Source organism: Erpetoichthys calabaricus, chromosome 1 (assembly GCF_900747795.2).
Source record: "Erpetoichthys calabaricus chromosome 1, fErpCal1.3, whole genome shotgun sequence".
NCBI lineage: Eukaryota > Metazoa > Chordata > Cladistia > Polypteriformes > Polypteridae > Erpetoichthys > Erpetoichthys calabaricus.
In genome coordinates, this window is record NC_041394.2 from 294,455,500 (window position 1) to 294,470,666 (window position 15,167).

Here is a 15,167-nt window from a genome sequence, read left to right on the forward strand (position 1 = left end):
CCACAATAAAGTGTATTTTTATAATTAAACTATTACCCACAGGTGTTAACTATTCATGTTTTATTAACAAAATGAAATTCTGTAGGCTTATTGTTCAGTGACCATAATACTACAATAAACTTTCCTTAAAATACATACTTTAACTAATAAATGTACAAAAACATGTATCCATAAAATATATGGCATAAAAGAAAATGCTTCTCATAATTTAAAGCACTTATAGGTTTTAATCATTTTTACTCATTAATTGCACTACAGCTATTTTCTGTTAAATATTCATTTACTATATTTATACAAATCTTTAAAAAAATAAATAAATAAAGGCTGCAAATGTATTAAATGTTCATAAGTTGTTTATCAAGACGACACATGACCAATACACTTAACAGGTTTATGAGTAAAACACATTTGCTGTTACAGTAACAAGCCTACTGTTCACTAAGCAGCAATTTAAAATTCACCTTTAACTTTTCTTTTTCAATTAAAAATGTAAGCTGCTGCACTTAAAACAAGCTCACTGTCCAAACTCAAATGTTATTTTTTAACATTTTTTAAGGGACAAAATAAAAAGGTTTGAATTTGTTAAGGTAGCTTTTCTTAATATTTGTCTAATTGCATAAGACAACTTCTCAGATTGCTTTTTCTCATTTTATTCTTCCACTTTCCTTAACGTAAAGACTAAGATTCCAATCTCACGCTCTGGTAAAATGAGCAAGCAAATGGCGACCGATCGATTACAGCATCCCTGGTCTGTTTGTTTTTCTTAAAAGAGTGAAGAGGGTGACTTCCCATGCAGTGAGAGTAAGAAACATATGGCATGTCATATTTATATTAAAAAAAACAAAAAAAAAACATTCTGCTCTCCTCCACAGTGATGTGAATGAGAGGCATAAACAAAAGTCATTTTATCAGCATGTTACGGAATACATGCCTTACAAGAGGCATGAAAAGAGTGCAGGTGAAATGGAAGTATGAACAAGACTTAAAGGAGCATTTTTCAACCAAACAAGAAAAAAAAAAAAACTCTACAGTAAGTTTTGTATTTTGTGATTGCAAAATCACCTGCAAAGCTAACTTTAGTGCCAGTTTTGCAAAATCACATGCATATTGAAACTTATTGCTTATTTCTACTTGTAAGTATCCTTACTTTCATTCCTTGCTTCTGTGGTGGAGAAATGCCATAGACAAGAAGAGAAACCAAACTTGTCCAAGAAACTTATTTCAAAGCCACTGCTGTGTGTAGAGGCAAGTCCAATTATATTTTTCTAGTATTTTTTTCTTCTTGCATAAGCTTGCATATTTGATATTTCAGCTGTGAGCTCACAGAGAGCAAGTATTAAATCAAAAAACTTTAAAGTGTTACTGCACATTCTATTCAATTTACTGTGACCTTTAACCCAGGTAATTTGAAGAAGGTGGCCCACTATTAGTAGCCTACTATTAGTGTATGATTTATCTGATGATAAACTAAATCAGAAGATAAGCACAACACAATTCTATTGATGCATCCTCTATAGCCAAGCTGAGGTTCAGTCTTTCTAAAGAATGAGCCAGTCTTAACTCAAACAGACATTTTAGTAACATCATAACAAGATCTATATAGTTATTTCACTGCAGTATACATTTTGCTGCTGTAGGTATTTAACAGAAACTTTGTACAGAGTTACCAAACTTCATTCATGTAATGACACTGTATTTTTAGAATACATTCAAATTAACTTTTTCTGCATATCCTTCTCACCTTTTTCAGTAAGCTGTTTCCATCTTTTAGCCCATTCAGTAAGTTGTAGAGCATAAGCTTTTTCTATACGTGCTCTTTCATGAATGCAGTTCATAAGATCATTGCACAGCCTGTTGCCATCATCGATGCGCTTAACTGTACGTTTATAATTTCCAATCTGTACAGTATAAAAAGAAGAATGATTACAAGAAGCTTGCACTGTAAAACTGGGAACACAAATATTTCTGAATTCAATTTCAAAATTTATTTTCTTCCAGCGATACACAATTTATTCATTAAAAACCTCATCAGTTTGAATCCTTGCAAAGTTAGTTTTTCATTAATTTCCATTTAAACTGTTAAGAATTATTCAAATATTTCAGACCATCCATCAAAAATGCATGCATTTTACACTGATTTTTTAAAATGTCGAGTGATATTTGTATATGATTAAAATACTATATTGGCTTTAAATTTTTCTATGTCACCATCACTTAACAGCCTGAACAATTCATTCAAAACTGCAAATAAGCAAGCTTTGGGTTTAAATTGATGAAATGTGTCTCCCTCTAAGTTTCTTGATAAAACAGCAAAAATATACTTTATTTTAAACAGACACTTTTAACTTCATTTATCTTTATGCACCTTGTAAACAACATAGTATTTATTAGGTTATAGCCTATTTGAGCAACTAGCACAAGTCTGAAAATTAACACTGAACAGTACAATAATACATCACAGAGGAAGATAACATACAGCAAAGGTTTTTGACAAAGAGCAAAATTAGCAATTAGGTTCAGTGTACCTGCCTCAGCTTGGAATGGCAACTAACACAGTCTCTTAAAACAAAGTGCTGTTTCTTTTCTTCTTCAACCCACCATATATTTCTTATCAATACTAAAAGTATTTTTTTTTATTGTGCTAAAATTTCATGGCCTTACCTGCTTGAAAACAAAAAAACACAAAGCATTTCACAAGTATTGTTTATTCTATGACCAAGCTCAACATAGACTGAGCCACCTGTAATTAAGGATTTTAATTCAAATTTTTCAGTCTATCCAGTTTGTTGTGGTAAATATAAGCTCTTTCATCTAGTGCAAAGCTCTTTCAAATACAAAAGAAAATCCTATTTAAAACTTTATCAGTACGCAGATAAATACTTTTATCTTCAATATTCACAGTAATGAACTGCTTTCTTTTTCTCTTTGCTCCGCTGTTGTTTGCTGCATACCTTTTTACTTGCATGTCAATTTGCAGACAAGCTTAAGCTCCTGTTTGAGACATAATTTAAAATCACAAACCACAATAAATAAATACATTAAATTAAATAAAACATTTAATAACTAAGCGTCAATTATCTTGTGCTACTGAGCTCCTGAACTGATAACAGCAATTTTAGCTCTTTATCTTTTTTTTCTCAGCTTCAAGTTTTTTGTTCAGTATCTCTCTTTTCTCCCTGAGCCTGGTTTAATCTTCTCGGGATGAAAGAATTGGGGGCGAGTGTTTATAAAGAAGCACTGTATGTGTAAGCGTTAGCAGAGCATGATTTCACCCTATTCACTACAAACTTTTAATCGGAAGTCACCAGACACGCATTCTCATTTGAGAATTATACCTGGCCCTGTACTAGGCTAGGCTACATGACAAAGTGAATGTGTGCACTGTCAAGGTGTGTTTTTGATTGTTTTTTGCAAAGTAAATGACATACTTAATAATGTCAACTTACACATCATTAAAATAAAAGTTAAGAACATCATGTATGACATATATTTCAAACTGTACATTTGAAATTCCAAGTGAGAAGCAAACTCAAGCTTCTTATTTAAAAGCCATACCTCCCAGAAACTGTCACTGGAAACTTCATAGATAGCAGAATCATCATAAGCACTCGTCATTGCTGACTTTGAATGATTCGTTAAACTTATATTTTCACAAAAACTGAAACCTGGAAAAAAACGGGAAATTACATTATTTTAAAAATAACATATTGCCTAAACCACAAAAAATATCTTGAAATGCATACATTGCTTTTACCTGCGGAGGCAATTACTATATATTATTTTGTAGTGATAAAAGGAAATTAACGAAGCTCTATTTCCATCTAGACAAAAGAAAAATACAAAAAATGTCACCATTTACTTTGTTTACAACCTGGAATTAATTACAGTAAAAATATATTATTAATTTAAGTGAAAGTCACATAAACCTAATAATAGAACTGTCACAGTTCTTAATGGTATGATATGAACAGACAGGCACTATCTCTGTCAAGTCAATTACAATACAACAGGTTATTGTATAAATTCTGAAAGCAGAATTTAGTTTCCATCAAGACAATTATAGCTTAACATTTCTACCAAATATCTCCTTATCTTGTAAACAAGGAAGAGCTAGCTAGGTTATAAATACATTTTTAAGTTCACTGAAAATAATCTGTCCATAGACAAAAAATAAGTTCACTTGAACAGAAAATATCTGAAAATAGGATTGTTATTTATAATAAGGCATCCACTTCAAAGCAGTCCAACTGACACCAAGAAAAATAAGATGAGAAAGAAACTGAGAAAGACTTTGTAATGACCACACACAACAATTACTACAATTATTTAAAAGCTAAATGTTAATGTAATTCACCAGTTCAAATAATCTACATTTTGTTGTACGGGACAAATATGACAGAAAATAAGCAAAGAACAGGGCAACTCCAACCAGGTGTGGATTCAGACTTAGAATTCTGAAGCTGTGAGGCAGTGGCATTAACCACTATGATGTTGTGTGCCTATAATATAGTTAAATATTTCTAGCTAGTAAATCCACTAGTTATGTAAAGCATGCTTAAACAGCTATTTTTGAGATTCATTAATGGTAATTGAAAAGGAATGTTGGGATTCAGTCTTGGTAGCATAAGGAAAAACAGCAGTACAAAAAAAATCAAAAGAACAACTGAGAGTGGTGCATAACCACGTTAAAAAAAAGAGAAAGCTTGGCTATAAATTAGTATAATACAATGTATTTTTTTAAAGCTTAGAAACTCGATTTAAAGGAATCAAATAATGCTTAAACTTGAAGAAAGTAGTGAGCCTGATATTATAGCACATCTCAAGAAGTCAAACAGCAAAAAATAAATTGATATAAAGCACAATATTATTTTTATATAAAATTTAAGTGATTAAGTAGTTACTGCAGCCTATATGTGAATGGTCAGAAAAATCAAGTATCCAATCTTTATTTTATAAAGAACCTACAACTGAACACAATGCCAAGGTACTTAATAAGTTTTTGCATTGTTTTAGCCAAAGGAAAGTGAGATCCAGATAGAAGGTTCCACAGAACTGAATCAGTAAGCTTAACCAAATGTAGAATTATCTGTTTTCTAAAACTTTTGAAAATTGCAACTGAGTGAAATGACTAAAAAGCTGCATGAATGACTAGGTATACAATAAGGAACTCAAAGCTTTACAACTCATGGCTCTCTAATAGCGACAACTAAGTCACACTTAGCTACAATCTAGAGCAGTCTAGTCAGAACCCCAACAATTGTACCTATGACTAGGAGAATAATATAGTCATCACTGTGTATCATCAGTATTATGCTTGTGCACTTTCATTACCCACATAATCACTGTATTCCCAAGTTAAGGCCAATTCATATTGATTCTTTTCCTTAACATCATTTGTAGCCAATCTGTACCTGTTTGCAGACTTCACACCATGTCTGTGAAATGTCCTGTGGCTGACACACTGGGAAAGCAAAATTATATTCTTGTAGCAACTCAGGCAGAGCCATAATCAAAAGAAACATCTACTTGGCAGTGAATATTCATCATCCAAGTATTTACTTTAATTACAGGATACCTGATTTACATATACTTTTTTTTACATCCAAAACTGATTTGCTCCTTAAGACAGCAGCAACACTTCTAAATTTTTCTTGGCTACAAAGGCACATACTTAAAAACCTGTTGAGGTATACTTTATGAATGGTAGTGTTCATTCTGTGGATAGTAGTAGCATTTTTACTAAACTTTTTAATCTTGAGTGGGAAATGTATATGAAAAGGCTGGTGTGTATCCACAAATAGATCAGTACATGAAAGATAAAGGTGAGTTGGAAATTGTAAAAAGGTTAAAAACACCCAGGTAGAATATTTAAATACTGTCAACATTTGCATCTTGAGCTCTTAGGTACAATGTAACTGAGAAGTAATTGTAGTAGTAGTAGTAGTAATTCATTCTGATAAATTAAACCATCTCATTTGAATGAAAAAAAATGTGGTTTCTGCTATTTATCAGCTTCATGTATTACTGACAAGTCATTTAAAATTTTTAAGTTTTTTCTTGCTTGGTTAAAACTAGTATTTTTATATAATGTTTAGCTTTATCAAAAACGTGTTTAAATCAAAAGTAATTAAAAAAATTGTGAGGGGTACAGTGCTGTCAAATTGTCAGGTGAACAATTAAACCTTTAAATGGGTTCCCCCACAGAAACAACTTGGTCATGTCTTGTATGTTATTTGCCAAGTGAAGTTAGACTACTTACACAATGTTCTACACAGGCTAATACCTCAACCAGAGTGATTTAGGGAATTCACCAAATCATCCAGATGATAGTAGTGGTGAGCTGTGCCACAAGCAGTCTACCACAAATATGGATAGGAATATGAGAAGGCACAACTTTAAGCACAGCCACTTGTGTGAACTTGTGTACATGTTGAGATATTAGTGGAGGTGGGGAGAAAAAATAAGCAAAAAACTAGTAAATCATGGCAAATAAGACTTGTGAATTGCATCACAATTACCCTAAGTTCTTGTCTATAAGCCGGACTCATGTATTAGCCGGAGACCAAAAATCATACGAATTTTTAAAATAAAATCGTATCATAGATAAGCCGGACTCATGGATAAGCCGAACGTACTATAACCTATAACTAATAGAAGGGAGGGAGGTCAGTGGTCTCACTCGCGCCCATTTAATTTCTTTAAGGGGGGAGAGAGTGTGAGATATTGCCGTCTCTCTCACTCCCCGCATGGCGCGGTTGGAGCGGCCGGAGCGCGTTCTTTCTGCTCTGGGCGTCGCCAAGTCAACACGAGCGCGTAGCGGTCATTTAAATTGTGATTTTATATGTAAGCATATTTAAATATATATCGCGGATTTCTGCGGACAATGGGTCTTTTAATTTCTGGTACATGCTTCCTCAGTTGGTTTGCCCAGTTGATTTCATACAAGGGACGCTATTGGCAGATGGCTGAGAAGCTACCCGGCTTACTTTTCTCTTTCTCTCTCTTGCGCTTTCTCTGATCCTGACATATGGGGATTGAGCAGGGGGGCTGTTTGCACACCTAGACGATACGGACGCTCGTCTAAAAATGCTGAAAGATTATCTTCACGTTGCTATCTTTTGTAAAGCTGATTCCTGAAAAGACATGCTGCACAGTGCTTCGCATACTTAAAAGCTCGAAGGGCACGTATTGATTTTTGACTGAAAAACAAACTCTCCCTCTCTCTCTCTTTGTCTGCTCCTGACGGAGGGGGTGTGAGCTGCCACCTTCAACAGCTTTGTGCCGCGGTGCTTCGCATACTTAAAAGCCAAACAGACATATTGATTTGTTTGCTTCACTCCTTTGAAGAGGAAGATATGTTTGCATTCTTTTAATTGTGAGACGGAACTGTCATCTCTGTCTTGTCATGGAGCACAGTTTAAACTTTTGAAAAAGAGACAAATGTTTGTTTGCAGTGTTTGAATAACGTTCCTGTCTCTCTACAACCTCCTGTGTTTCTGCGCAAATCTGTGACCCAAGCATGACAATATAAAAATAACCATATAAACATATGGTTTCTACTTCGCGGATATTCTTATTTCGCGGGTGGCTCTGGAACGCAACCCCCGCGATGGATGTATAAGCCGGACTTATGTATAAGCCGATATTCTATTTTTTCATTTTCACAACTTTTTTCCTTAGATAAGCCGCGGCTTATTGACAAGAACTTAGGGTAGCTTGTTTTCATTATGTATATTTCTGCAGGTATTTATTTTCATCACTACATCCCAGTTTTAATCTCCTTAAAAACAAAAGAAAAATGTTAACAAAAAGGTTTTGTATTTTTAATTTTGATTTTCAACACGCAAGTCTTTATGCAAAATGTACATATGAGCATGCAGTTGCCAGTATATTTATTAAGCATTATTCAAAAAGACAAGTTGTAAAATTAGTTTAGATAAGAACAGTGATTCGTGTCTAAGTGTAAGTACCCCTCGCTGCTTGGCATCAAAAACTGTGGATTTCATTGGTCATTTCACCTATTTGTCAGCTCTCCCTTCTAGAACTGAGAGTGAATACCAAAGCTTCATCATTTGACCTGTTCTATGGATTTCAATGCCCAAAAATAACCATTAGTCACAAATGTCCCACTACAGGCGAGTTGCAGGCAGATTTCAAAAACGTTTTATGAACAAGACGCTTAAAACATGCAATACATTACTTTGAAAGATGCAGCTAAGCAGGTTGAAAATTAGAGCCATGGAGGATTTATCAAGGTCAAATAGCCACCCCTATGCTTCAAATTCAGTCAATAATTAGACTAAATATATTATATATATATCTCTCTTTTAACATCTATATCTTTTAACTATACATTTAGTTTTAATGATGTTATCAGTACTAATGCTTCAACATGGGTGGTGTGCAGTCGCAGAGCAAGTTTTTGTCAATTTTTAATAGGGTCATTACGTCCCCAGACTGTGCTTGGGAGCTCATCAGCACTCCTAATTCTGAATAACACCATTCTGCACAGGGTTTATTTTAACAAAACTAATAGAACAAATATACACTACATTGAAATAAACTTCTTTATCTAACATTGCTAAGCTTAACATATGGCTCATGAATGGTAAAGCACTAGAACTATCATGATTCATTACGGACTGCAATCTTAATATGTCACACAAAAACAAAAAACAGAAAAAAATTTTAAAAAATTTTGGAGGTTGCATCTCTAAATGAGATGACTTCATCATAGCTGACAAATAAAAATTGAATGGTTGATGCCCTACTAGTGTATAGCTGTAAAACAGATAACGAAATTCACACTTATCCTATGTATTGTCCCTTATTGTCGTGGGTGATTACGACTAGGGATCCAACAATACTATTTTTTTCAGACCGAGTATGACTACCTATACTTGAGTTTTAGTATTTGCTGATACAGATACCAATACCATTGTAGTGAGGCTGGAAGATAGTATTTGTTTATGTCCATCAACTGTCTACTTAACTGTCAACATAAAGTACAAGACTAATAATTTGGAACAAAATAATTAAAAAGTGATCAAATAACGAAGTAGGGCATATTACATTGATTACATTGCAACACCATTTTTAAAATGGCTCAAATTTCACAGAAATAAAAAAAAAATCTTATATAATTAATGTATGTAATCCAAGTATTTCAACATGGGATGCTATATTACAACACAGGAATTTGACTAAACATAACAAGAACATTTCTCTTACTGGTATTTTTTTAAGATAGCTAGCTCAGTTGTGTAAAGGAATACAGGTCAAAAATCATTGTGGAATACCTGCCACTGGATATGTCCATGACTCTTTTGGGAAAGTAAGTGGCAAATTCATTTTGATGAACATCTCTGCGTGTTCAACTGCAAGCTGGTTTCTGGTTTCACTAATAATATGTGATAGTGCAGTAAATAAACTCTCTCTCTCTCTACACTATTACATGGAGCTGAAAGGTTATTTCATTGACATCTGATACAAAGTGAGGAACCAGTACTGAACAAGATCAAGAAACTGTGGTCGTGCCAGGTATGTTTCTAGCTCCAGCTGTATGTCAGCAGCTACTGGAATACAACACATTGATTCCGCTGCATGTTCATCTATGATCTCATTAAACATACACTTAAAACTACTACTCAGCTGGTCCTTCCAGAGATTTTTCACAGGCAGTGCTGTGTAATTATGTACAGCTACCTCTGGGCCACACAATTCCTGCAACTCCAGCAACACCATCTCTTTGGCCTCCTTACCTTTAGATATTTGAAAAGAGCCGATCCTTGTATCTACAACTGGAAACATTTTTTTGTGATTATATGCATGCCAGTTTTATGTTCAATCAATAGAAAATTTTTGATATTTAGACATTTTATGTAAATAATTGAAGATATCGTTCTAAAATGTTTCATATTTATTTTAAGAAATTATTGCAATTAAATTCATATTCAGGATACAAATTTGTGAAAATCTATTGATAACACATGCAGTTTGAAAAGAATATCTATACATCTGAGTGAGAAAAACATTCTATTTAACTAATTTTTAATAGTGAGTATATGGAACATTAAAATAATGAATTGGGGCCAAAATATGTGATATTTCTTAGACAAAGGCAAAAATAGCATTGCTCCAGTAAAATAATCATATTTTAATATTGATGCAGGCACACATATTCAATAAAACTAAGAGGAGAGAGGTTGAGAGCATGTGCTGATAGTATGTTGCCAAACCCACCACACAACAAACCACCTGGATTGGGACCAGAGTGCAGCGGATGATACCTCAGCACCACACTGGAACAGTGTGAGGTTTTTTTTACGGTGGTTGGAGTGCCAATCCTGCCACCAACACACAAGTTTTCCCTGTAAGTTGGACTACCTGCTTGTAAGGTTGGATGCAGATTAAAGTCCTACCCAGAATGAAGGAATTGTAGGTTAAGAGCCTTGCTCGAGGGCCCAACAGAGTAGAGTTACTGGCGTTTATGGGATTTGAATTGGCAACAGATCCCAAGCCTCAGAGCCACCACTCTGCCCTAATAAAACTAACATTTAAGTTTTATGTTCAGTGGTTATTTGCAGTGTTATACAATAACTAACAAAACTCTACACCAATAATACTTCAACATTATGAAACAATGATGAAGCACAGCACGGATTTCAATTCTGTCACGTTCTGTCAGAAAACATATGCATTGGATATGTTGTTTTCCAAAGAAACTAAATCTTCACGTCTATAAAAAACACATTTACTTGAAATATGATCCACCAAAATTAGTATGTATATTAAATGACCCTTGGAGTGTTTCATCTCATTGAATAAAACACAAAGTGACAAATGGGCATTTATCGTGTCTAAAACAAATTCTTCAATTATAAAAGGCTTAAAAGGTAACAAAACGTTTCTAAATTAATAAAATATGTGAAAAATATGTAGCATAGTTTAAATAGTGAAGTTTTTTTTTTATTTTAAGTCATCTTAGCATTTGCCATTTAGTATCCCCATTAGAAATAGAGTATGTGATCTAGAAAAAGCAAACAGTGGCATGTCCACACGTGCTGCTTTTAACTGAAATGCATCACATAGCCTATTAAATGGGCACGTTTTGAACTGAGCACAGTGCGAATGCTGATTGTCCTCTAAGCAGGAGTATGCTAAAGCAGAGTGCTTAAAATGCCCTTATATTTTAAGCTTGACTATCACAGCATCTGCCAGCACTTTCCTGTGCAAAAACTCCCTCCACCACTGCTAACTGGGGAGTATGAGCAATACAGGAAAAGCTTATGAGTCCAGAATCATCAACTGATTGACAATAATAATATACTGAGCGAGCGCTTCTGTTATTCTTCACTGCCCACAGATTATCGTTGGTAGTCTGCAGCAATATTGGATGAAGCTGTGCATAGCCACAGGCAATTTAGCTGTGCTCCTTCTTATATTTATTTTCACAGTTTACAGTCTGTGAGGCTTTCATTTTCATCATTAATTATAATAAAACTTCTGTATTGCAGACATTTTTGTGTCCTACATTTTTTTGTGCTCTTTAATGTTCACAAAATCATGTGTGTGTGTTAATAGTATTGGTTATAAGTGCTGGTACATTATTACAAGTATGACTACAAGTAAACGAGCACTGTATCAGACCAAAATCCAACCAGTATCAGCATTGTTGCATCCCTAACTGTACCATCAACATTTATATTCGTACATACAGTCATACACAAATTTTGTTATTTGTTCAAGGCTTTTTTTTTTTTTTTTTTTTCCTGCTCGTTTCTTAATCTAATTTAGAGCTTTGATTTTCAAATATTTATTATTAATATTTAATGTTTAATATTAGTATTGTTATTAATGTCATCTTTGCTTTAATTTCTGTTGTATTCCTTAGAATATTTGTGAAGTGCTTTGAGCATGGGAAAGTCACTATATAAATAAAATACATTATATTATTATTATTATTATTATTATTATTATCCAGTACCATGAGTTCAGGTTTGATTGCTAACCTGGTCAGTTTCTGCATGGAGTATATTCTAACCATGTATATGTATACTGTGCACAACATTCAGATATTGTTTCATAGCTAGATAGTAGAAGTGTGTCATTAAGCACTCTCAGTTGCATAAATATGTTTATTCCTACTTGCATAGTTAAATGACATCCTACCAGTTTAGGCTCACAGGGAGGTACCCAGGCTTTGTATGTTGCTTACTAAGTGAATGATCAGAGATGTTGCTATAACAGATGTTCAGTATTTAAAGTAAATAATAGGCTTGTAAAACTGCAGTATCTACATAGAGATGAAAAACTTTCTATTTCTACTTTACCTGCTATTAACACAGTTCAAGTAGTGACTTTAATAGTATTGAACAAAATAACCAAAGTAAGAATTCCCTGAAAAAAAATACAATTTCAAAGTTTCAAAATGAGTAGAAAAAATATAGTCAGCATCAAGAAATATTAAAAATAAACATAAAATAAGCATATATGTCTGCGGTGATCATATTGATCTCAATGGAAACCTCACAGATAAAAATTAAAGTTTTTTTTAAATTAACTATTTGCTTACACTTGTTGCTGATTAAAGTAACAAATTACATCAGAGCACACTTATTATTTGATATTTGCATTTTTTTGGACTTGAACTGTCACATATCATGAGAAAATTAAGGTCTGTCACAGACAGGTAAATTCCAGTTTCCAGCTGGTGGCCATTTTAGGAAAGCACAGACATTCACTATAAATATTCACAGTGATTAGTGCTGTTGCCTCATCACAGGATCAAGCATTCTGTGATCAAATCCAGCACCCAGTCACCATCTCAGTGGACAAACCGAGAGCTCAGTGGGTTTTATGGCACTAAAATTGACACAATTCATTTCTCTCATGCAAATCAAAGAAAAAGAACCTCTAGTTTTCTACCCTATTCTAAAACATTTACTCTAAATAATACAACCTGCTTTTTCCTTTCTATCTCACCTAAGCCTTTTCCTATTACTCACTAGTTAACTTTATTAATGTCCATTCATTTTTGCCTGCTTCTTAATATAACCTTAGGCTTCAAAAACGCCTATGCCTACAATACTGGTCACAAAGCAAAGTACATTTTTGAATAAGGCACTGATCTACTGCAAAGCATACTAATATAACATTCCCATACACTTTATAGCCGCCAACCAACCAAACAGGCAGATCCTTTGGCTGTGAAATAAAAACTGGACAATCCAGAGAAACACTTGTGCAACCATGAGAAGAACATACAAAAACCACAATATGTATAAAAAAAAGACAGACTTAAAACTGATGCATGCTAAAAGAGGTGGAGTACCCTAAGTAATTATAGTATAAAGCATTGTTTTGTCAGAGGTTTTTTTTTTTTTTTTTTTTTTTTTTTTACAGAAGGTGAGAAGCAATAATTTAATGTTCATCCTGCAATGCACATGAAAACTTTGCAAATGGAATGAATGTACTGTAAATCACAAAACAGTCCAAGACTTACATTTTCTGGAATTTTAGTTAAAAAAGTAAGGAAAGATGCATTACACCAAAACAAGCTATTAAAATTCAAAATATGATTAAAGCTAAGCAGTGCCTTCCTTCCTTAGTTTGTGTACTTCAGCTAAGGGTAACCCACCTTCATCCGCTTGTATCATTAAACATACTGCATAATTTCCATAGGAAGTGAGGGGGATTCCTGCAATTCTTGGAAAGGAAAGCTTTTTAAGCCTTTTTTGGCAATAAATGAGAAAAACACACTCAATTACTTATTTTCATTTTATATCTAAAATGTCAGCATTGCCTTTATATTACTTTCATTATACAGTATATCAAAGCTTAAAAATACTCTTTTTAATAAAAAGGAGAGTCAAACATAGCTGAAATTGTAAATGAGAAAACAGAACCTGAATCACACATCTACAGTACAAACCATGAAGATATTAAGCTGCCAGAGAACATAAACAAAACACATGGGCTCAGCAACACTATTAGGCAGTAAAAGACAAAAGCGGAGTATCAAAAGTCATTTCGCAACTGGTTTTATTTTTAGCTGCGTTCTAAAGAATAAAAGCCAAATGCAACAGTCAGTGTTTTAAAAAAAATAAAGAAAAAAAGAAAGCCTGCCAGTGGCAAAGATTAGCTATTAACTCAAAGGAAAATATTACACCACATATTTATGAGATGGGAACCTGAAGTCATGTTTTGAGAAGAATATAATTTTGCAACTACAGTCAACAGAGAACAAAGACATTTTCCAAAATCTACCAAAAAAAGAGTTATATCTAATATAGATGGATACATATCAGTCAAACACTATACCACATTACTGAAAAAAAAACTTGAATTTTAAAGATAGTAATAGAAAACAAACAGAAAAGTAGGAAAACTATTTTCTGTGACAATCTAGAAGACTACTGCGGTACACTCGATCAGAAATGGACACAAATAAATGCACATACACAGGCTTGGTCCGCAATAGAAGTAAAATCCTGTAGTACTTCTTTATATTCCCTGCTCTGCTCTCCAATAAATGAAAGTTATCGCAAATATACTAATAACCCAATTGTGCTTTACTCACTCAGAATATGGAACCAAATTAGGAAGCATTTTAAGATGGAAAATCTTTTATCAGTGGCACCTCTGCAAGAGAACCACCTCTTTCAACCTTCGCAAGTATATCCAGTTTTTAATACCTGGAAAAGTTTTGGGATTAAAATGTTCAGAGATCTTTATATAGACAACATATTTACATCTTTTGAACAATTACGTTCAAAATTTTACCTCCCAGCTACACATTTCTTTTACTATCTTCAAATTAGAAATTTTGTTAAACAGAAATTGCCCAATTTCCCCCACCTTGCACCCTCCACACTGCTGGAAAAAATACTGCTCAATTCCGAGGAAACAAACACTATTTCCGCAATATATAAAATCTTATTAGAGTCCCTACCTTTCAAAGATCCAAGAGGACATTGGGAAGAAGATCTCTTAATCAATATATCAGAAAAGGAGTGGAAGGTAGCAAAGCAGAGAATTCACTCGAGTTCTATATGCGCAAAGCATAGAATTATTCAACTAAAAATTATATATCGAGCTCATCTGTCTCGCTTAAAACTGTCCAAAATGTTTCCAGGCCAGGATCCAACCTGCGAGCGCTGCAACCA

At 33.7% G+C, this 15,167-nt stretch overlaps 1 protein-coding gene across 4 annotated transcripts in view; it reads right to left on the bottom strand.

Annotated features, from left to right (window-relative positions):
- Positions 1-15,167, bottom strand: part of pacsin2 (protein kinase C and casein kinase substrate in neurons 2) — a 108,183-nt gene that overhangs the window by 46,974 nt on the left and 46,042 nt on the right. For all 4 annotated transcript variants that reach the window (XM_028816955.2, XM_028816948.2, XM_028816941.2 and 1 more), the window contains exons 2-3: positions 3,556-3,665; positions 1,742-1,898 (exon numbers count right to left, since the gene is read on the bottom strand). In XM_028816955.2, the coding sequence (XP_028672788.1) occupies positions 1,742-1,898; positions 3,556-3,615 (217 nt within the window). In that variant the 5' untranslated portion in view covers positions 3,616-3,665. The remainder of the gene's footprint in view (positions 1-1,741; positions 1,899-3,555; positions 3,666-15,167) is intronic.